We start from the raw sequence: 24,242 nt of genomic DNA on the forward strand, positions 1-24,242 counted from the left end.
GTAGGATGGGGGAGAAGGAGAGGCGTAGCAGAGGACAGGAGAGGGGGATGGCGTGAAGAGGAAGTGGGGGTGTTTGTGATGAATTAAAGATGGCACTCTCCGGCAGCAGTGTTTCTAAAGATCACTCTTTCTGAAATGTTAATGAATGCAAATGATGTGGCATAATTTCTTCTGACCAGAGAGGAAGAGGGGGAAGGAGAGAGAGAAGGGGATGGAGATTGAGAGAGAGAGAGAGAGAGAGAAAGGAGGAAGGGGTGGGGGAGATAAGAGAGAGGGAGAGATAAATGAGTGAAATTCAGAGAGAGCGAGGGAGATAGATGGAGCTGGAGAGATACACAGCTGCGAGGGGGTATGTTGAGTGGTGCTGAATCGGTTGTAGAGAAGCTGATTGACCATTAGGATATACATGAGTATCTGTCACTCGACTGTCTACTCTTGTGTAGCTACTAGCTTGTTACCTGTGTCTGGCTATAGGCTAGCTCTGTGGGGGCTGTCTGGTTCTGTGTTCTCCTGTTTTGTCCTGGCCTACAACAATTTTCTCATGAGGGACATAGAGACGTTTGTCCCGCTGGCCAGGTTTTGAATAGAGAGATTACCACAGCATAGTATTGTTTGTTTAGTGACGTCGCCAGTGTAAGTAGGGATTTGGACAAGAGTATGAAACAGGTATTTGAGTAGTTGCCTTTCTACTTCAGACTCAGGGCAGACTCTAGTCTCCCTAACAGAGGTCTGAACACATGGGTGCCAAGCACTGTGTGATTCACCTGCTCCTCTCCTCTAAAGAGCCCGCTGTGTTTCTCCCTCTTTCCTATCTTACCCCTCTTTCACACCCCCAAGATTTCCCTAGCTCTCCGTGGTGTGATATTGTCCCCCTCCTGTCGTTTTCCCTTCTCCTCCCCCATCCCTCCTTCCCTTCCCCTCTCCCTGCAACGGTGAGTCAGTCTCTCCTTTCACACGGAAAAAATGTATCTTCACTTAGACTCGACGATGTGTGACTGCGTCTCCCTGTACAGGGTGATAAGTGTGTGTGCGCGGGTGTGTGCGCGCGTGCGTGTGTGAGAGGTTATTCATTTAGCCGTGTCTCCTAGCTCAGTGGTGCGAGACGCGTATCCCTTCACTTAACCCTCTGTCACCTAACGTCTCAAGATGATTTTCTGTTCAGATTTCAATTTATATCGATGAACCACACTGTCATAACTGTCTATTGAGAAATGACATGAATGGCAATCTGCAATATACTCCCAACTGACGTTGATGGATAAGGCTGGTGAAAATGGGTATGATAGACGGAAGCAATAGACAGAGCGAGATGTAAATTGACTTTACTTTCGACCTACTGTGGTGACTCACGTTGTTATCACTGCCTCGTATTCTCTTTGTCCAGAAGCAATGTTCCGACAGAATCTCCTCATGTTCCACCACTATACCCCCAAGATCCCAAATCAGCTCAAAGTGTTCACACGTAGCCACCAGGGCTCGGCTCAACTGATCCTGAAACACGATGTTGGTTTGGAATCCAATAAGCGCCCGCAAGAGCCGGGACTCTACTGTAACGACATTTCGACCAATCACATTCTCTGGTTTTAATTTCCCAGAGTGCTGTCTGTGAGTGAATGGCTTCCCCATTGGCGGCCATACGGCAAAGATAGACAGGGAGCCTCCGCTCCATTTGTTCAGCAAAAATCTCCCCCCTTTTTTATTTCCAATCCTTAGCATTGACATTTGATTAATATGTATTAAACACCAGTTTTCATTCCTCTTTTCCTCCTCAATTTGTTTTCAAACCCTGTTTAAAAGGCCAGGCTCAGCGGCACACCGACGAGGCTTCATCATTATTGAACTAATTTCTATTCCGCTGAGTTCTCCCTCTTCTCTCACTCATTCCGCTCCACTCCCCCCCTCCCACTCTCTTTTTCTCTCCGAAACGTATCTTGATCAGCACTATTGCGCATTCTTCAGACAGTAATAATCCCATGAAGAAGGTGACCTAATGTTGGATCAGATATTGACTCACAAAGTGCTCTCATCCTACAGTTGACCAGAACGGGGGGTTGAGAAGGAGGGGTGGAGGGATGGGGATTCAAATATGGGTTGGGGGGGGGGGGGGGGGGGGGGCCCTCTGAGAATTCGTGGCCGTATTGACAGAGGAAGAGTGAGCAGCAAAAAGCCGCCGCACCACATGTCATATCGACCCCTTCTGCATCACCACAAAGGGAGACAATTACACTCCCGGCCCCTCACTCCCGGCCCCTCACTCTGTCACATACGGGTGACAATTTACCAGACAACCCTCCTCAACCTGTATCTGAACACTGAACAACAGTGGCGTTTGTTTTTTTCTCCTTTGTCTCTTCTGTGTCTTGTATTGGCTTTCCTTATAGGCTACCTACAGTATGTGTATAAATGGGATCCTGCAGCTCCTATTGGCAACAGGTAATCATCCGTGTCCACTGTAATGCATCATGCGAGCACGTGCTGACGTGTAATTGTGTGAAGAGGGCTGGAGGTATCGATCGCAGACGCAGGAGCCTCATCAATGTTGAATGCAGTCGCAGTCCTCCTCCCTTTCTTTGCTCTCCACCTCCCTCTCTATACCTCTCTCCTCCCGCAAAAGTATGTGGACAGCTCTTCAAATTAGTGGATTGGGCTATTTCAGCCAGACCCGTTGTTGACAGGTGTATAAAATCGAGCACACAGCCATGAACGGGTCTCTATAGACAAACATTGGCAGTAGAATGGCTTTACTGAAGAGTTCAGTGACTTTCAACGTGGCACCGTCATAGGATGCCACATTTCCAACAAGTCAGTTCATCAAATGTATGCCCTACTAGAGCTGCCCCGGTCAACTGTAAGTGCTGTTATTGTAAAGTGGAAACATCTACGAGCAACAAGGGCTCAGCCATGAAGCGGTAGGCCACACAAGCTCACAGGACGGGACCGCCAGGTGTGAAGCATGTAACGTGTAAAAATAGTCTGTCTTCGGTTGTAACACTCACTATCAAGCAACGTCAGCACAAGCACTGTTCGTCGGGAGATTCATGAAATGGGTTTCCATGGCCGAACAGCCGCACACAAGCCTAAGATCACCATGCGCAATGCTAAGCGTCGGCTAGAGTGGTGTAAAGCCCGCCGCTATTGGACTCTGGAGCAGTGGAAACACGTTCTCTGGAGTGATGAATCACGCTTCACCATCTGGCAGTCCGATGGACTAATCTAGATTTGGCGGATGCCTGGAGAAAACGACCTGCCTTAATGCATAACGCGAACTGTAAAGTTTGGTGGAGGAGGAATACTGGTCTGGGGCTGTTTTTCATGGTTTGGGCTAGGCCCCTTAGTTCCAGTGATGGGAAATCTTAACGCTACAACATACAATGACAATCTAGACGATTCTGTGCTTCCAGCTGTTTGGGGAAGGCCCTTTATAGTTTCAGCACGACAATGCCCCAGTGCACAAAGCGAGTTCCATACAGAAATGGTTTGTTTGAGATTGGTGTGGAAGAACTTAACTGGCCTGCACAGAGCCCTGACCTCAACCCCATCGAATACCTTTTGGATGAATTGGAACGCCGACTGCGAGCCAGGCCTAATCACCCAAGATCATTGGCCGACCTCACTAATGCTCTTGTGGCTGAATGGAAGCAAGTCCCCGCAGCAATGTTCCAACATCTCGAGGAAAGCCTTCCCAGAAGAGTGGAGGCTAGTTATAGCAGCAAACAATTACACCAACGATCAACGATAAGCATATTGTCCATATTCTACAGATAGATGAAATTGAATCCTCTCTCCCCTGTACACACCCTAGAAGGCCCAGTTATACTGAGCAGTGATGGGAACTGGGCTGAACTACAGCAAACCAACTGATTCACTTTAATTGGTGTGGCGGGTGGCTGTAACAAATGATACACACATTGAACAAAGGACCAGCCATTCCTGAATCATTCTATTATAACAAATCCTCTCTGATCCATTCCATTCAATATGGCCTTCTGGCCTTGCTGCCAGCTTATAGCTATAATGACTTTATACATTAAAGCCTATACTTTTCTATTGTTCTTGCTATGGATTGATAAGGATTCGCATACTTTACAAATACAATACACTGAACAACCCAAAACACTAACGTAGCTGTATCAGTTCGTTCCAGACGGAATTGCTTAGGAACCTGCTGTTTTCAATGTATCTCCCTTACGCAGGTAACGCTGACGAGGCAAAATGTAAAATACAGGGAAAAACTATCTAGCATACCCTCCAAAACGGAGGACAAGAAAATAATCCTATTTTCTTCCACTGGGGGATTCTGGGTGCTAAGGGATGAATGGATAGCAGGGAGGCATGGTTAGATGTGGTCAGGTCTAATTGCCGGGTGATTTTGCGCTGGAAGAAAAGAGGACAAATTGTTTTATGGGGCTTTTATAGCACTAAAACAATTAGCCTAGTGTGAAAGGACCTGGGCCAGGGACAGGGCTGGCACTGGCAGGGAATGGGGAGGTATCTTAGCCTTTAGGATATCCCAACAGCTTGGTAACAGCAATGTGGAAACAATTATGATTAAATATATGTCAATCCACTCACCTCATGCTGTAGTATATGAGCGGTCATGACGTAAGGAAAAGAAGAGGAGTCTGGGATGCCATGTTAGAGAATTGGGACATAGGTCTCGCTACATTGGGACGTTTAGCGAGCAAGTGTGCATTGTAGCACTTTCATGCGACATTGAACATTTCCATTCGATATTCTCCATTATTAGATCACCTTTGTCAAACCACAGAGGGATGAGCAGTGGACAGGTGCCTGAGCTGTGGCATAAGGAGGGCCCACTCTCTCTCCTCACCCCATGGGACCTCAGTCCAGCCCATCTTCTAATGTCCTTGTAGCGTCCCTCATTCACTCATCTGTCACACTGAGACTCTGCTAATGGGGGCTAGCCACATGACACGATGGGTCCCCCCATGGGCCTTCGACCTTTCCCCCTGCCCTACCTCCCTCCGTTTCAAATCCTCAGTCTCCCCTCCTCACTCATTTCTCTCTCCTTCCTCTCCCATCCCTGCCTTTCCCTGCCTCACTACCCCCTCCACTCCCAACCCCTCCCTCCCTCTTCAAAAGGAAAGGGGAAATGGCTTTTCCAATCCCCTTGGGGTTTGACTAAAGCCTCAGTGATTTCCCCTGAGCAAGCCCATGGATGCAGGCCCCATGACAGAGCCTGGTGGCTGGTGCGTAAAGCTCCATCAGTCTTGACAGACAGATAGACAGGCAGACAGACAGACAGACAGACAAAACAAGCAGACAGTGGTGACAGACCAAAGCTTTATCTGAGGAGAAATTGCCTGATGGAAACCCAGTGTGAACAAGGCTGTCAGCGCAAAAGAACATGGGAGATTGGTGTGTGCGTGTGCGTGTGTGTGTGTGTGTGCGTGTGCGTGTGTGTGTGCGTGTGTGTGTGTGTGCGTGCACTACAGTAGTACCACAGCAGAAGCCTTTAGCTGAATCACCACCAGGGCTAATTGGTTTGGTGCTCTGTGGACAGTTTCTGTCAGGGAGGAGGAGATTGACACTGAAACCACCCTCTACTGTCTTCTGCTCACCCATCAATCAACTGCACTATGCTATTCTCACAATTTTTCACCAACAGTATTTCACAAGCAGTTAGGAGACGTGACATAAGATATGGTTTAGACTAAAGAATCGTGTTAGGATTTGTTGAGGTCAGCAAAAATATGTCTAATCAGTTTAAGTGTGTGTTTCCGTTCCTAGATCAACCCCGAAATCACATCTTCCCGAAATCACATCTCCCCGATCACATCTACCCGAAATCACATCTCCCCGAAATCACATCTTCCCGAAATCACATCTTCCCGAAATCACATTTTCCTGGTATATTCTCACACCTTTCATTTCTTCAGACAACAAACACAATTGGGTCCTTGGCAGTTGGCACCAGATATGGCAAACTATTATTTGGGTGACTTCCTACAAGACGCCTTCTCTTACCTGGAACAATATCAGCTTTTAGTGACACTGACGGCGTGCCAACGCTGCAGATATGAATCAACACGGGCTGACAAATGCCTCAGGACTGGTGCCAGGTCTATTTGTCTGCGGGGTGTCGGGGTGAGTTAGGGTGAGAGCGAGGGGGAGAGGGGGGAGGTAGAGAGTGAGGGGGGAGGGGGATACCCATCCTTTTGGTGGAGATTATAAGAGTACATGGCCATTAAGGCCAGATGTGGGTGTAGGCAATTCATTTGATTTGTAGTAATGCAAACTGATTTGACATAATGACACGTGGCGAGTAGGTGAGTGGGTGTGTCTCTCTTCACCTTTTGGTTGTTCTGTACCAGTGGTCACAAACCTTGGTCTTTGAGACCCACAGGGTTAGTGCACACTATTGTTCCAACACAAAGTACCACTGGGTGACCAGTGTTCCATACAGTATGTGCTGTGAACTATGGCCAGAGTGTGTTCTCTCTGGAAAGGCTAGCAGGCTGTCAGTGCTCTGTTGGTGTTTCTTAAGTAAACATGTGAGTGGAAATGGCCTGGCCGGCTGTGGAGAGCCCTCTACAGTGATGGGAGATATCACGCTGGGTAAACAATGGCACAGAGCGCAGCACTCAGCACACACACACACACACACACACACACACACACACACACACACACACACACACACACACACACACACACACACACACACACACACACACACACACACACACACACACACACACACACACACACACACACAGCAGAGACAGACAGCAGAGACAGACAGAGACACACACACAGTGAGATAATGTTCAGCACTCTAGTGCTAGAATCTACTGGTCCTCAACATTCCACTCCAATAGAGCAATGCTACTCTTTGTTCTATTTCTCTCTTTTTCCAAACAGAAGAGAAGTGTAAATTGAGGATAAGTCGAGCAGGTCCATTTACTTTCTGTCATCGGGTGTTCTTTTCTGGAACAGAACTCTGGTCATTTCCGCAGTAAAACTCATCAAAGTGCTCATTCATGGCTTAACTTCAACCATGGGACAGGAGTGAGAATGTATGAGAACATACTTTGTTTTATATCTGACTAACCTGGTTCTCTCTCTCTCTCTCTCTCTCTCTCTCTCTTTCTCGTGTAGAAACGCTGATGGACACACGGGTGGCTACGGCTGAGCTAGGCTGGACGGCCTACCCTGCATCTGGGGTGAGTAACATCCTTATAGGACTCCTATGTACTGTGTCCATGGTTACCTTCGCCCCATGTTTATCATTTTCAATCTTCTCTGGTTCATTGTTTCCCCAACCACTTTAGGTGTAAATGGTTAGCAATACCATTCTAGGGGGGCTAAATAGTTATGCCATATGATAATGCAAGCCAAGGAACTGTATAAACCCAGTACAAATACCCTTTGATTTGCCTTTGTCTCCGTAGCCCAATGAGTCGATCAATGTCATCCCCAGCATGTACAGTACTGTCTTTCCCCAGACAGACAGCCAGCCATACCATAGAACTACAGCAGCGTAGTAGAGTAGTGTGATCCCTATTGCAGTGTTCATTTTTATCCATCCCATCCCCGTTCATAATGACTTAATTACATAATGGGTCCACTTAAGCCAGTGAAAGCCAGCCCAGATCACTTCAATAGAGGCTATAGGGGATAAGACAGTTATAATGCTACAGTAATGCTTCAGTGTAATGATACAGTTATCCAGGGGAGGAAGCGGGCTAAAGAGGAGCGAAGGTCACTAGCACCGGCTGTCGACTGTACAGCCGGGTACATACACATTTTCAGCCGGGTACTTTTTCCACTTAAATGTACTTTTTTTAAAAACAATTTGCCAAGTCAGAAAAAAGAAGTCAGCCGAGCCCTCTCCCGCTATGCATCTTCTAGCGATCTATTGATAGTCTAGGTGCCTGTCAGTCACAGAGTGAGTGATGAGAACATATCATAAGGTGAATGCACCAATTTGTAAGTCGCTCTGGATAAGAGCGTCTGCTAAATGACTTAAATGTAAATGTAAATGTAAATGACATGGCTCCCGGTACCTGGGTGTGTGTGTTGTGTACGCTGTGGTTGCAGTCACATTTCTTGACACCGAGGGAGGGGAGCATGATGCTCCTACATCGTCTGTGTGCCTCAATTTGCACGTTCCATTTATGGTAACGGTGAGTCGAAATCCACTTAGCCTGTTGCTTTCTGGCACATTCATTTATTTTATTTTGGGTGTTTCATCTGCAGCCACGAAATGCTGGCGCATAGGCTTACTGTGATTTGACTGACGAAGAGCAAGCTTGACCAGTTTATAAAAGATGTTGAACTGACTGAATAAAGTCAATCTCATACATCCTTACCATTCAGAAATCATACAACGTAGTTATGTATCCATAGTATCGCATCGGGACAAGTAAACTAATGTTCTCATTTGTGTTTTTGATATGAAGTCCATCAGGACTTGCCAGACAGCGACTTTAAAGTGAGTGACTTGTTAGTACCCTCCTGAATCGCATCGGTAAGAGAGCTGTTCATTTGACTCCCTAATTTGCATACTGGCAGGGTTTTTGGTGATTATCTGCAGATAAATGATGAAAAACTTTGATGAAGATGGTGAATCCTCCTCACTGCAGGAACAATAGGTAGACTAGTGGAGAGAGCGCCTCACTCTGGTCCAAAACGTGATAAAAGAAAAAGGATTGAAATGTTTTAAAAGCTAATGATACTTGTATGGTATTATCAAAGATGTTGATACACGTCTAGTGATTGAATCAAAGTGTTGACAATGGAACTGCTGCTTTCTGTGTAGCAAAGCCCATGATTAACACTTGCTTTATTCTTGGCTCCTGAGTGGCGCAGCGGTCTAAGGCTCTGCATCTCAGTGCAAGAAGTGTCACTACAGACCTAGTTCGATTCCAGGCTGTATCACAACCAGCTGTGATTGGGAGTCCTGTAGGGCGGCACACAATTGGCCCAGTGTCGTCCGGGTTAGGGCTTGGCCGGACTAGGCCGTCATTGTAAATAAGAATTTGTTCTTATAAAATGTATTCAATCATACCTTTATTGCTGAGACAATGCCTCTGAAAAGGAAGCTTAAAGCCAGTGGAAGTCAGCAGACTCTTGCAGGATTATTTAAGAAGAAATATGTGTGTCAATTGTTAAACGAGCATTTTTTGATCATATGGCGCTTGGGGGATCCTGGCTGGCTACTTTTTCTATTTGGCTGGCTACTCCATGTGCTTGTGGGAAACACTGGATTGGGTCGGATTTAACAGATTTGGATTTGGGTTTCCGGCTACATCCTTTTTCTGCATGAACGGAAATGCCAGACTTGTTCCTTTCCTTAGCGTACTAGTACCTCCCAGACTGTAGCGCGGTGAATCATGCAGCAGCTATGTTGTGTAAAACAACCAGCAACTGTGTCTAACATGAACAGGCTCTTTGGCATTTTATGAAGCGTTTTACAGACACATCCAAGGAGTTTCACGCCACAAAGAGCACTACAGAGAAACATGGGACTTGCTTCAGGCTGACACACACACACACACTCGCGCACTGACTCATTCTGATAGCACGATGGATGGTGAGTGGCTAAACGCTGCTTTTGTCCTCCTGAATGAGCGAGTGGCCTGCTAAGAATAGGCCATGATGTAGTCCCGCAGCTGAGCTAAGGGCAGAGCTGGGCTGAGGGTGTGTGTGTTTCTTAGATGAGAGCTCTACAGGGTGTGGGGACTAACAGGATGTCTGATGGGTAACAGTGTATCAGAGAGAATGTGGTTAATACTGCCTGGCATTTGTTGGGCCTTGGCCTAGCCCCCTCTCACCAACCATAGTCCTCAGCATGCACACTAGACACAGGGGACGGAAATGGAGGTGGTCAGCATTCTCCATTCCCCATTTAATTTCATAATTCTATTTCCAGAAAGAACTTGATGACGGTTCTCCCAAAAAATACTGTTGTTAATTTAAAGCTACAATATGTAACTTTTGGGGAAACGTGACCAAATTCACAGAAATGTCAGTTATAGATCATTGAAAGCAAGTCAAGTAAGCGGTAGATCTGGTCTATTTGCGATATTTCTATGCTTCCCGTTCTTAAGTTTTGTTTTTGCATCTTTTACTTTCGGTTGAAAATAAACTCAGCAAAAAAAGAAACGTCTCTTTTTCAGGACTATCTTTCAAAGATAATTCGTAAAAATCCAAATAACTTCACAGATCTTCATTGTAAAGGGTTTAAACACTGTTTCCCATGCTTGTTCAATGAACCATAAACAATTAATGAACATGCACCTGTCGAATGGTCGTTAAGACAGTAATAGTTTACAGACGGTAGGCAATTAAGGTCACAGTTATGAAAACTTAGGACACTTAAGAGGCCTTTCTACTGACTCTGAAAAACACCAAAATAAAGATGGCCAGGGTCCCTGCTCATCTGCATGAACGTGCCTTAGGCATGCTGCAAGGAGGCATGAGGACTGCAGATATGGCCAGGGCAATAAATTGCAATGTCCATACTGTGAGACGCCTAAGAGCGCTACAGGGAGACAAGATGGACAGCTGATCATCCTCGCAGTGGCAGACCACATGTAACAACACCTGCACAGGATCGGTACATCCGAACATCACACATGCGGGACAGGTACAGGATGGCAACAACAACTGCCCGAGTTACACCAGGAATGCACAATCCCTCCATCAGTGCTCAGACTGTCCGCAATAGGCTGAGAGAGGCTGGACTGAGGGCTTATAGGCCTGTTGTAAGGCAGGTCCTCACCAGACATCACCGGCAACAATGTCGCCTATGGGCACAAATCCACTGTTGCTGGACCAGACAGGACTGGCAAAAATAGTTCTTCACTGACAAGTCGCGGTTTTGTATGGTGATATGGTCGGATTCGCATTTATTGTCGAAGGAATGAGCGTTACACCGAGGCCTGTACTCTGGAGCGGGATCGATTTGGAGGTGGAGGGTCCGTCATGGTCTGGGGCGGTGTGTCACACTATCATCGGACTGAGCTTGTTGTCATTGCAGGCAATCTCAACGCTGTGCGTTACAGGGAAGACATCCTCCTCCTTCATGTGGTGACCCTCCAGCATGACAATGCCACCAGCCATACTGCTCGTTCTGTGCTTGATTTCCTGCAAGACAGGAATGTCAGTGTTCTGCCATAGCCAGCGAAGAGCTCGGATATCATTCCCATTGAGCACGTCTGGGACCTGTTGGATCAGAGGGTGAGGGCTAGGGCCATTCCCCCCAGAAATGTCCGGGAACTTGCATGTGTCTTGGTGGAAGAAAGAGTGAGGTAACATCTAACAGCAAGAACTGGCAAATCTGGTGCAGTCCATGAGGAGGAGATGCACTGCAGTACATAATGCAGCTGGTGGCCACACCAGATACTGACTGTTACTTTTGATTTTGACCCCCCCTTTCTTCAGGGACACATTATTCAATTTCTGTTAATCACATGTCTGTGGAACTTGTTCAGTTTATGTCCTAGTTGTTGAATCTAGTTATGCTCATACAAATATTTACACGTTAAGTTTGCTGAAAACAAACGCAGTTGACAGTGAGAGGACGTTTCTTTTTTGCTGAGTTTACAATATTTTTGGTAATTGATAATATATTTCACAGCGTTTTAGATGGTACAATGATTATCTACACTCTGAGTGCTTGTTCTGTCACAAACTGGAATTCGACAAACTATTAGAACATTGACAGTCAGGAAATGGTGGAGCGATTCCTGCATTTTGCACCTTTAAAAAGATACAGTAATACAAAACCCATTCTCACTGAAGAAGGCAAATAAAACATTTCCGACCTGGTAACGTGATAGTTGTACCTCCCTGCTGACTGTAAACATACCACTGTGACAGAATACGACAGAGACATGGACTTTAGCTATGGTACAGTAGTTCCTTCAGCAACTTTTGTCATCAGACTTGAGCCACATTTACAGACATTGAAAGGTCTTAAATGTTATGTGTTCTGCCTGGAGCATGTACAGTTCTAGCAAGGAATTCTGTGTCAAACACACTGTATCTCACTGTCGGGTAGTGTTCAGACAGGTTGCCTATTCTGAATGCACTGAATGAGGTAGGAGCTGATGCAGGATGTCTCGGTAAGAGGACAAGGATAGGGAGAGAGACCTGAGGTTCCTGTCTAGAGAGGTTTAGCTGTCATTTATTTTCCTCAAACAGTAATCCAAATCATTTCCAAATGTGCTAAAAATGTAAACAAAATTGTACAGTGGTTCCTCCTTTAAAAGTTGCGAGCTTACACCGCGGGACTTAGAGGTACCAAGCGTCACCGTTTCATTGCTCCAGACCACCACAAGGGGGAGTTAGAGCATTCATTATGCATTTGGGTCCCAAGGTTTTTATATGACCAATCATATCGATTGGTTCCAATGACGCATTTGACACAATCCACCCGTCCCTGGTGACTTTCTTCAGCAAAGATGGCTGACAAAACATTACAGTGGAAGCAAATGTAAGTAGTTATAACATCATAACGAGTCAAGCAAAACATGTACAATTGAGAGGAATATGTTAGTTAACGTAGAGACAAATGATTGTGCATATCTTTTGTCATAAAGTTAATTTACGAAAATTGATATTTAGCAAGTTAGCTGACTAGCTAACATTAGCCAGCTAGCTAGCTGGTGTAATGACATGAGTATAACATTGTAATTCATGTTGTTTAATGTTTTAGGGACTCCTGAGAAAACCAGGCTGTCGTCTTGGGAAACAGTGGATGTAAAGAATCTAGCTAGCTAAAGCATTTACTGCAAATTGAATGTACAATTGTGTGAACTTGCTTTGCCGTGCAATGCAGCTGAAGTAACATAGCTAGCTAACTATTTATTTGCTTATTGTGTAGTGGAGGATCAAAATAACTGTATGCCTATGGATGTGTAGCTAGCTACAGTATGTAGCCGATCTGTGTATGGACCCTAAAATGTTTGGAATTAATATTAGTTCAGAACCTATCTATGAACCTCAGCTATCATAGTTGTTGTATCAACTTCAAGTCTGAATGGCATTAATGAAACCTATGGATTGAGTAGAATATAATAACTTTATTGTGCCAAGGATGCAAGTCCTATATACATGTACTGTAGTTATTACCACGCATGAGATCCCCACATTGAAATAACACATATGGAATCAGTTAAGAACAAATTCTTATTTACAAGAACGGCATACTCATTCCTCCCTGTCGGGGAATTGAACCCCGGTCTCCCGCGTGCCCTCCCTGTCTCTGGTAATGCCAATATGGAAGACTATCAAATGATTCTCAAAGATGCCCTCTGGTGGTCAAACTAGCACTAACTTGCAGTAACAGAAAAAATGTCTGACAATTAAATGATGTGCCACACTATGGAAAAGATGTTTGAAGAGGGTATTTTGTTTTTAAATTATATTGTAAATTGAAATGGTAGAGTTATGTCTTTCATGGAGTTATCAGAATTGTATGGGAAGGTTTGCTCAATCCAAGATACAATTGGAACCATTTCCCTGTTTGACTGCTAGGTTTTATGGGTATTATGACACCTCCACCGTGGGACTCTATAGAGGACTGATGAGACGTTACTCTCTCTGTACATCTCTATTGCCTAGAGGTGCCTGCAGTTAAACGGACAGTTAAACAAAAAGTGTAATTAAAAGGGACAGTTCCCTAAAAGTAAAAGAAAAATGAGAGCCTTTCCTACAGGTCAAGGAGCCTCAAAATCTCACAGCCATTACGGAGAGCTATGCATGATGTTCGATGTCAGATTGCCTCAGTACTAATCAGTACTATATTGAGTGGAGCTCTCGCACCCTAGTGAGCTACATCACACACACACACACGCACACACACACACACACACTACTGCATCCACTCAAGAATCTAGCTCCATCTACACATTCACTCAGAGCAATGAAATACTGTGTTTATTCTGTAGGATAGTGGGTACTGCATGAAGTAGAATAGGAGTTGTCCCTGGTCGCTGATCCAAGGTTAGTTTTCTGTTTTTTCCCTAATGGTTAAAACTAGCATCTGAGGAAGGTAAGCTGATAGTAGATCTGGGTTTAAGGGCAACATATACCTGCAGGGTTTGAAGATACTTTTTTTTTGGTTGATATTTGAAGACAGTCAGGGTTCTTTGTTTGTAAGATTCTTGCAGAAAAGTGTGAAGACACAGCTAAGGGTTTTGACCCAGATTCTTGTAGTAAATACTTGGGTAGTTCTATTTCTATTTCATTGAGGCTTGTTCAGCAAAGCAAGGCTAAGTACCAAGGAGTTATTGTCTCTTGTCTCTTCTCAAAGTTGTTTTTAAGCTGTTCTCGCTGTAAGGGTTCAGGGATTGAGCCTTGCTGCAGGGAGAATGCAGTCCCACTAGTGGAAGTTAACGGAAGAACACAGCACCCTTGCTCTGTCTGTGTGTTTATAGCGCCCGGTGCAGATCTGCTCAAGGCAATGATATGTCTGAGAGATACGTTGAAAGATGAGGCTAGATCACCACGCACACATTTACAGAGGGTGAGAGGTCATAGCGGTGTCAAACAGAGTCGATTGCAGACGTTAGGGGGTATTTATATACGGTAACAGCCCAAGGCTTAAAACTGCAGCATTTTGTTATAGGATCTCTGTCAAAAACATGCTTGAGTGCCTTATACGATGAGCAGAAATGGCATGAAAGTGTATACAGTATAACAAAGCAAATGATAAACTAGGCATACAGCACATAGGATTAAGTTTTATTTAAGGAGGATGTATGTAAACTCACATTGATGTAATGGTCTGTATAAATACAGTAGGTTTGAAGTGAATTACCTCTTCCTCCGGACATACTGATTGTGTCCTAAATGGCACCCTATTCCCTATATAGTGCACTTCAAACCATGATATGTCAGTTGACCACATGTAGACACACACACTCAAACACATACGGCATATGTTCATATAGGAAAGTAGAAGACAAGGCAAGCAGATGTGACTAGACCACTTATTCAAAGCAATAATGACTCATACACACACTTACATGGTTCACCTCTCTCTCTCTCTCTCTCTCTCTCTCTCTCTCTCTCTCTCTCTCTCTCTCTCTCTCTCTCTTCTTTCAGTCTTTCTTGCTCTCCCTCTCACTCTCTGTCTCGCACGCACACACACACACACACACACACACACACACACACACACACACACACACACACACACACACACACACACACACACACACACACACACACACACACACACACACACACACAGAGCTGCTCAGTGATGATGAATTAAATATGGTGTCCCACAGAGGAGAGTGCCCTTTGACCTCTGCCATTCAGCCATGCAGCAGGCCGGGGGCAAGCAGGCGTGAAAGGTAATGGCTCAGACAGACACACACAGTGGCCACTGTGTTCTTTGGAGTCTGGAGAAAACAACCTCAGATGGAGGAGAGAAGAGGAAGGGAGGAAAGGGGGCGTGGGACGAATGTCAAGAATAGAAACAGAGGAAAAGGAGAGGGATGGAGTGGAGGGTTTTCCGTTTTGGCAATGAGAGATTAGAGAAACCTTTAGAGTGGAACGAGAGGGGGAAAGGAGAGCTGGACAAGGAGAGGGGGAAGGAGTAAGAGGAGGGGGTGGCTTTCAGTTGAGGGAGGCAAAGGGGGGCGTGTAGGATTAAGGGAGACTCGAGCGAGCTGAGGTATAGAGGGAAAGAGGGCAATTGTGTGTGAAGAGTGAAAAAAAGAGTGTGGCTGTGCATTGGTTGACTGTGTTTGAATGAGAGTCTGGGTTAGCGCATGTCACTCCACGGGTCAGGGATGGCGCACAGGCTTGTGGGATGGGTGTTAGGAGTAGCAGAGGATAAGGGTAGGGTGCTATGGGTAGGGGAGAAAGGGAGAGGACGCTGTATGGTGCTGGGGTATGGTGCTGAGGGTAGGGTGCTAGGGGAGAGCGATAGTGGGTAGGGTGTAGGTAGGTGCTGATTTAGGTGCTGACTGAGATTCAGATTTATTGCTGAACGGGGAATTTGGCTGCTGCAGTTTTATGGTCCTAGCTCCCATATACAGTGGCTTGCGAAAGTATTCACCCCCCTTGGCATTTTTCCTATTTTGTTGCCTTACAATCTGGAATTAAAATAGATTTTTGGGGGGTTTATGTCATTTGATTTACACAACATGCCTACCACTTTGAAGATGCTAAATCGTTTTTTTGTGAAACAAACAAGAAATACGACAAAAAACTGAAAACTTGAGCGTGCATTACTATTCACCCTCCCAAAGTCAATACTTTGTAGAGCCACCTTTTGCAGCAATTACAGCTGCAAGTCCCTTGGGGTATGTCTCAATAAGCTTGGCACATCTAGCCACTGGGATTTTTGCCCATTCTTCAAGGCAAAACTGCTCCAGCTCCTTCAAGATGAATGGGTTCCGCTGGTTTACTGCAATCTTTAACCTCTTTGGGCTCAAGGGGCAGTATTGAGTAGCCAGATAAAAGGTGCCCATTTCAAAAAGGCCTCGTACTCAATTCTTGCTCGTACAATATGCATATTATTATTACTATTGGATAGAAAACACTTTCTAGTTTCTAAAACCGTTTGAATTATATCTGTGGGTGAAACAGAACTCGACTTAGAGCAATTTTCCTATGTGTATGTCAGAATGCAGAATTTTGCTGGCTGTTCTGAGACCTCTGTATTAATTTGCCTGTCCTCTATTGGTTGAGATGCACTGCATACGCCTTCCACTGGGTGTCAGCGAATAGGGAGAGTTGAAATGGAGTTTCTACGTAGTTCCCAAAGGTTATAAATTGCTTGGAACCGAAATGTCCCATCTTTCCACTCTTCGCTCTGACGCAGGGAGGGTCTTGGCATGTCATGTTAGAAGCTCTTGTTTTAGCTCCTAGTTATATCCGGCTCTGTTTTTATTCGATATAGGTGTTAAAGACATCGTAATGTTGTTATTTTAAACCGAATTATATCAGTTTATGTCAGTATATTGCGATTTTCGGGTATTTATTTTCGTGACGTTGTAGGAAGTTGGGTATCTCTGGCCCACATGGCTATTGTTTACTGCTAATTGCAACGTTGAAGACGACGTTCTCTAACCTAGCAACGATTCTTTTGGACAAAGGACACCTTTCCCAAGATTCTGATGGGAGTTCATCCAAAAGTAAGAACTATTTATGCTGATAATTCATTGTTCTGTTGGAAAAAGTAAAATGCATAAGACGCCATTACTTGCAGTGTAGCCTTGCTTTATCGCACCCTGCATTGCGCAGTAACGTTAATTTTAAAAATGTAATTCAGCGATTGCATTAAGAACTAATTTGTCTTTCAATTGCTGTCCAACCTGTATTTTTTTAGTCAAGTTTATGAATAGTTTTCGATAAGAATAGGTGTCTTTCCAAGATGGCGCCGGACAGATTGCTTGAGTATTTGGACACTATTTTCATTGTATAAGCACGATTTGTGCCGCTAAATATGCACATTTTCGAACAAACTCTATATGCATTGTGTAATATGATGTTACAGGACTGTCATCTGAAGAATTCTGAGAAGGCTAGTGAAAATTAATATATTTTGGTGGTGAATACGTTATCGCTATGTTTGGCTGGAATCAATGCTGTTGTGTGGTTTGCTACTGTGCTAAGCTAATATAACGCTATATTGTGTTTTCGCTGTAAAACACTTAGAAAATCTGAAATATTGTCTGGATTCACAAGATCTGTGTCTTTCAATTGCTGTACGCTGTGTATTTTTAAGAAATGTTTTATGATGAGTAATTAGGTAATACACGTTGCTCTCTGTAGTTATTCTAGTCGAGTTGTGATGGTGGCTGCAATGGTAAACTATGATTTATACCTGAAATATGCACATTTTTCTAACAAAACATATGCTATACAATAAATATGTTATCAGACTGTCATCTGATGAATTTGTTTCTTGGTTAGTGGCTATTTATATCTTTATTTGGTCGAATTTGTGATAGCTACTGATGGAGTAAAAAACTGATGGAGTAAGAAAAGTGGTGTCTTTTGCTAACGTGGTTAGCTAATAGATTTACATATTGTGTCTTCCCTGTAAAACATTTAAAAAATCGGACATGTTGGCTTGATTCACAAGATGTGTACCTTTCATATGCTGTATTGGACTTGTTAATGTGTGAAAGTTAAATATTTAAAAAAAATATCTTTTGAATTTTGCGCCCTGCACTTTGAGCTGGCTGTTGTCATAAGTGTACCGACGTCGGGCTTGCACGCCAAACAGGTTAAGTCATACCACAGATTCTCAATTGGATTGAAGTCTGGGCTTTGACAAGGCCATTCCAAGACATTTAATGTTTCCCCTTAAACCACTCGAGTGTTGCTTTAGCAGTATGCTTATGGTCATTGTCCTGCTGGAAGGTGAACCTCCGTCCCAGTCTCAAATATCTGGAAGACTAAAACAGGTTTCCCTCAATAATTTCCCAATTATTTAGTGCCATCCATCATTCCTTCAATTCTGAACAGTTTCCCAGTCCCTGCCGATGTAAAACATCCCCACAGCATGATGCTGCCACCACCATGCCTCACTGTGGGGATGGTGTTCTCGGGGTGATGAGAGGTGTTGGGTTTGCGCCAGACATAGTGTTTTCCTTGATGGCCAAAAAGCTCAATTTTAGTCTCATCTGACCAGAGTACCTTCTTCCACATGTTTGGGGAGTCTCTCATATGCATTTTGGCGAACACCAAATGTGTTTGCTTATTTCTTTCTTTAAGCAATGGCTTTTTTCTGGCCACTCTTCCGTAAGCCCAGCTCTGTGGAGTGTACGGCTAAAAGTGGTCCTATAGACAGTTACTCCAATCTCCGCTGTGGAGCTTTTCAGCTCCTTCAGAGTTATCTTTGGTCTCTTTGTTGCCTCTCTGATTAATGCCCTCCTTGCCTGGTCCATGAGTTTTGGTGGGCGGCCCTCTCTTGAAAGGTTTGTTGTGGTGCCATATTCTTTCCATATTTTTATATATATACATTTGTAAGCCGAAGAACACCATCCCAACCGTGAAGCACGGGGGTGGCAGCATCATGTTGTGGGGGTGCTTTGCTGCAGGAGGGACTGGTGCACTTCACAAAATAGATAGAATCATGGATATTTTGAAGCAACATCTCAAGACATCAGTCAGGAAGTTAAAGCTTGTTCGCAAATGGGTCTTCCAAATTGACAATCACCCCAAGCATACTTCCAAAGTTGCGACAAAATGGCTTAACTTCTTATGGCTGCAATCCCATTAACAGGATGATATGACAACAGCCAGTGAAAGTGCAGGGCGCCAAATTCAATCAACAGAAATCTCATAATTAAAATTCCTCAAACATACATGGATCTTATACCATTGTAAAGATAATCTTGTTGTTAATCCCACCAAAGTGTCCGATTTCAAATAGGCTTTACAGCGAAAGCACCACAAACGATTATGTTAGGTCACCGCAAAATCAAAGAAAAACAGTCATTTTTCCAGCCAAAGACTGGAGTCACAAAAAGCAGAGATAGAGTTAAAATGAATCACTAACCTTTGATGATCTTCATCAGATGACACTCATAGGACTTCATGTTACACAATACATATATGTTTTGTTTGATGAAGCTCATATTTATATCCAAAAACCTCAGTTTACATTGGCGCCATGTTCAGAAATGCCTCCAAAATATCTGGAGAAATTGCAGAGAGCCACGTCAAATAACATAAATACTCATCATAAACTTTGATGAAAGATACATGTTTTACATATAATTAAAGATACACTTGTTCTTAATGCAACCGCTGTGTCAGATTTCAAAAAGCTTTACGGCAAAAGCACAATATTCAATAATCTCAGAACAGCGTTCAGCCACAAAAGGAAGCCATACAGTTACCCGCCAAATTGTGCAGTCAACAAAACTCATAAAGCATTATAAATCTTCACTTACTTTTGCTGATCTTCGTCGGAATGCACTCCCAGGACTCCCACTTCCACAAGAAATGTTTGTTTTGTTCGGTAATGTCCATCATTTATGTCCAAATAGCTATTTTTGTTAGCGTGTTTGGTAAACAAATCCAAAGTCAGAAAGCACGTTCACTAAAAGCTGACGAAATGTCCAAAAGTTCCGTAACAGTCAGTAGAAACATGTCAAATGATGTATTGAATCAATCTTTAGAATGTTTTTAACATAAATCTTCAGTAACGTTTCAACTGGAGAATTACATTGACTTCAGATGTGCGACGGAACAGAGCTCCCTCTCATGTGAACGCGCATGGTCAGAGTATGGCCAGATCATGGTAGACCTGACTATTTCCTGGCTCCTTCAGCCCCACTACACAGTAGAGGCATCAGACAAGGTTCTACAGACTGTTGACATCTAATGGAAGCCGTAGGGAGTGCAAACTCATCCATATCCCACTGTGTGATCTGTAGGGGCTGTGTTGAAAATCGACCAACCTCAGAATTCCCAGTTCCTGTTTGGATTTTTTCTCAGGACTTTGCCTGCCATATGAGTTCTGTTATACTCACAGACATCATTCAAACAGTTTTAGAAACTTCAGAGTGTTTTCTATCCAATACGAATAATAATATGCATATATTAGCAACTGGGACTGAGGAGCAGACAGTTTACTATGGGCACCTCTGTGCACCTTTCATCAAAGCTACTCAATACTGCCTCTGCAGCCATAAGATGTTAAGAACAACAATGTCAACGTATTAGAGTTGCCATCACAAAGCCCTGACCTCAATCCTATAGAAAATTTGTGGACAGAACTGAAAAAGCGTGTGCGAACAAGGAGGCCTATATACCTGACTCAGTTACACCAGCTCTGTCAGGAGGAATGGGATAAAATTCACCCAACTTGTTGTGGGAAGCTTGTGGAAGGCTACCCGAAACATTTGACCCAAGTTAAACAATTGAAAGGCAATGCTACCAAATACAAATTTAGTGTATGTAAACTTCTGACCCACTGGGAATGTGATGAAAGAAATAAAAGCTGAAATAAATAATTCTCTCTACTATTATTCTGACATTTCACATTCTTAAAATAAAGTGGTGATCCTAACTGACCTAAGACAGAGACTTTTTACTAAGATTAAATGTCAGGAATTGTGAAAAACTGAGTTTAAATGTATTTGGCTAAGGTGTATGTAAACCTCCGACTTCAACTGTACATATGCACGCACCACTTTTCCGTTGTTTTTTATTTTGTTAATTTTTTTTCATTTCACTTCACCAATTTGGACTATTTTGTGTACGTCCATGACATAAAATCCATTTAAATTACAGGTTGTATTGCAACAAAATAGGAAAAACGCCAAGAGGGATGAATACTTTTGCAAGGCACTGTAGAGAGACTGTAACAAAGAGTGATAGGGTTTGGGATACAAAGTCAAAGGAGTAGAGAAAAGGCAGTGGTTGGGATGGAAAGAAGGATGGAATAGTGTGGGGAAAAGGGGGCGAGGTGGGTGGAAGATGGGGTGGGAGAAGGTGAAATTGGGTGGAATAAAAGGGAAGATTAAGGGAAATGGAATTGAAAGTCTTTGTCCTGGCCTATGGCAGGTGTGAGAGGGTAGGTAGGGATGAGTTAATGGATGTCTCATGGGGTGTGTGTGTGTGTGCGTGTGTGTTTGTGTGTGTGTGTGTGTGAGATATGATCAGGGCTGGTCAAATTGATGGCTGTCCCCGTCAGGCATTGATGTGCTCTCCGCATGTCTTAAATAGGAGAGAGCCTGGCTGACCATCTGACCATCTGCTGGCCAGACACACACATCCATTATTCACACACACACACGCACAGGCACAGGCACAGGCACAGGCACAGGCACAGGCACAGGCACAGGCACAGGCACAGGCACAGGCACAGGCACAGGCACACGCACAGGCACAGGCACACACAGGACGGGGTACATAGGTGGGGGGACAGGGGGACGAAGGACAAAAAGATTGAAGTGATGAGGGAAGTGGAGATTTTAGCATGTAAATCTGGGTGGGGCAAACCATTTGTTTTGGAGGGGGGGGGGTGTTGCATGCCAATCACTACACAATACATCACTAAACACTAAACTAAACAACACTAAACGCTAACCTATAACACCTGCTATCAGCAGAGCCTAGTCTGGCAGCAAAACAGTTAATTCATCCTCATTTACTGCCTTTAAAAAAAACATAGCTGATATAGCTGACTTGCTTAAACAAATGTGGTTTCTAATGACTATTGAGATGTACAAACTATGGCATAAGGGGACGAAGCGGATAAGAGGCAATCCGTAATTTTGAATAAGACACTAATGAGCGAGCTAGGACGGACGTAGTCAATATAACTATTTGTTCAGCACTTTTGAAATGTACAGCCTGAGTATTCAGAACATGGCCCGTTCTTACAGTGTTCTCCCTGTACATCAAATCAGAACCGTGGATAAATAAAGGGGGCATATAAGCAGACAATGAAAGCTCTTACAATATACAATGATTACATTTCTCTGAAACAGGTTATAGGCTACATGTGCACCACCAAGTCAGAACAGTAGGTGAAATTATGAGGGGAACATAGACAAAATTATCAGGGTGAGGCACATGGGCTACTAACAGCTTACTACACAACATACACTTAGTATTATTTTCTTAGCTACAGTATACATACCTCCTTGGCATATTACATTATGTTAGCAGCAGCATACAAGACATTTTTGGACTCACCTTGTTGTGCTGTGCTCACTTGAACAGGAAGGTGGCACGGCGGTCCTTCGTGGGCAAATTTTGTAATCAAACTTTGTCATCAAAGTCTGTCATTCTCTGGATTTATGGTGCTTTCAAGACAACTGGGAACTGAAAAAGCAAAGTTGAATCATGATGACGTCAGTGATCTGCAGGTCGTAGCTCTAGAAAGAGGCCCGAGTTCCTGACTTGGATGACCGTTCAAAACCTATTTTCCCAGTTGGAGCTAATTTTTTTCTGAGTTCCCAGTTGTTTGAACTCACTGAAGTCAGATTTCCTAGATCCGAGTTAACAGTTGTTTTGAGCGTGTCAAAAATCATGCTGGATTGACGGCAAGGCCAATGTTGAATATTTATCATTTTGACGTCATTTTATCTGTGGCCAATGACCTTGAGCCTTCTTGGATAGGCACTTCTAATGTAACTCTATGGCACCCAAGGGGCATGAATTTTCGAGCTCTACCCATAGATTTGGCAGTGACGTAGTGTCCCCATGAGTGACAGAACACTGAGCCAATCACGGCACAACTAGAGAATATTACGAACCCCTACATTTTCCGCTGGCTGCCCCACCACCACAGAAAGCACTGAGCTAGGCTGAAACACCTGCATTTTGGAGCTGCCTTACTCAAGAAAACAAAAAAGAGACCATGTTTGTATTTTAAAATTGATTTATTTTACCTTTATTTAACTAGGCAAGTCAGTTAAGAACAAATTCTTGTTTTCAATGATGGCCTAGGATCAGTGGGTTAACTGCCTTGTTCAGGGGCAGAACGACATATTTTTACCTTGTCAACTCTGGGATTTGATCTTACAACCTTTCAGTTACTAGTTCATTGTATGAGGCTTTATTAACTCAATTATATTTATTTTTTTACATTTGCAAACTGTTATGTGACAAATATTAATGCCAAAGTAACATGAAAAACAGGCATTTTTTTTGCAAAAAATGTGGGGCTCAAATCAGGTGGGGGGCCTTTACAGATATCTGTAAAGGCCTCTATGCAATCTGAAATAGAGCCTCTTTGATACCGACAAGGCCTCTTTGATACCGACATGGCCTCTCTGCTACCATGATAGGGCCTCTTTGCTACTTGGTAGGGCCTCTTTGATACTGGTAAAATTATAGGGCCTCCTTGCACTTTCTGTTCTCTTGAGATCTATGGGCTATATAACTCTATAGCTCTCATATAACTCTATGTAACATTTTCACCAAAGGGCTTCCTTGTAACGTGACTTATCTATACATGTGGAAATCCCATGTCCCCCTGTGAACAATTAATGCTAGAAAACTGCAATTGAAATAAATGTTATTGATTTGGCAAATGGCCCTTCAAAATGTTCCATTCATCCATCAAATCTAGGCACTGCAGCCCAGCGTTGACCTACACTCTTCTACTTTGCAAGGTGTTATCGCTCTAAGTACAGTGTGCATGCAAAAGGATTTGGCTGTGGACTAATGTACTCCTGAAATACAGCCCTTAAATGCAACCATGGAGAACCATGGATAAAATAAGCGAGAGCAATCTGATTATTAGCTACCTAGTTGACAGAACTCAACAACTGATAAAA

General features: G+C 43.8%; 1 protein-coding gene across 1 annotated transcript in view; it reads left to right on the forward strand.

Moving 5' to 3' along the window:
* The first annotated feature begins 6,560 nt into the window (after window positions 1-6,560).
* The window catches only part of LOC120056305 (ephrin type-B receptor 1), a 207,649-nt gene continuing 189,967 nt past the window's right edge, over window positions 6,561-24,242 (forward strand). Inside the window, exons 1-2 of the mRNA XM_039004545.1 lie at window positions 6,561-6,579; window positions 7,123-7,187. Coding sequence (XP_038860473.1) covers window positions 6,561-6,579; window positions 7,123-7,187 — 84 coding nt within the window. The remainder of the gene's footprint in view (window positions 6,580-7,122; window positions 7,188-24,242) is intronic.

This window comes from Salvelinus namaycush, chromosome 11 (assembly GCF_016432855.1).
Source record: "Salvelinus namaycush isolate Seneca chromosome 11, SaNama_1.0, whole genome shotgun sequence".
NCBI classification, from domain to species: Eukaryota; Metazoa; Chordata; class Actinopteri; order Salmoniformes; family Salmonidae; genus Salvelinus; species Salvelinus namaycush.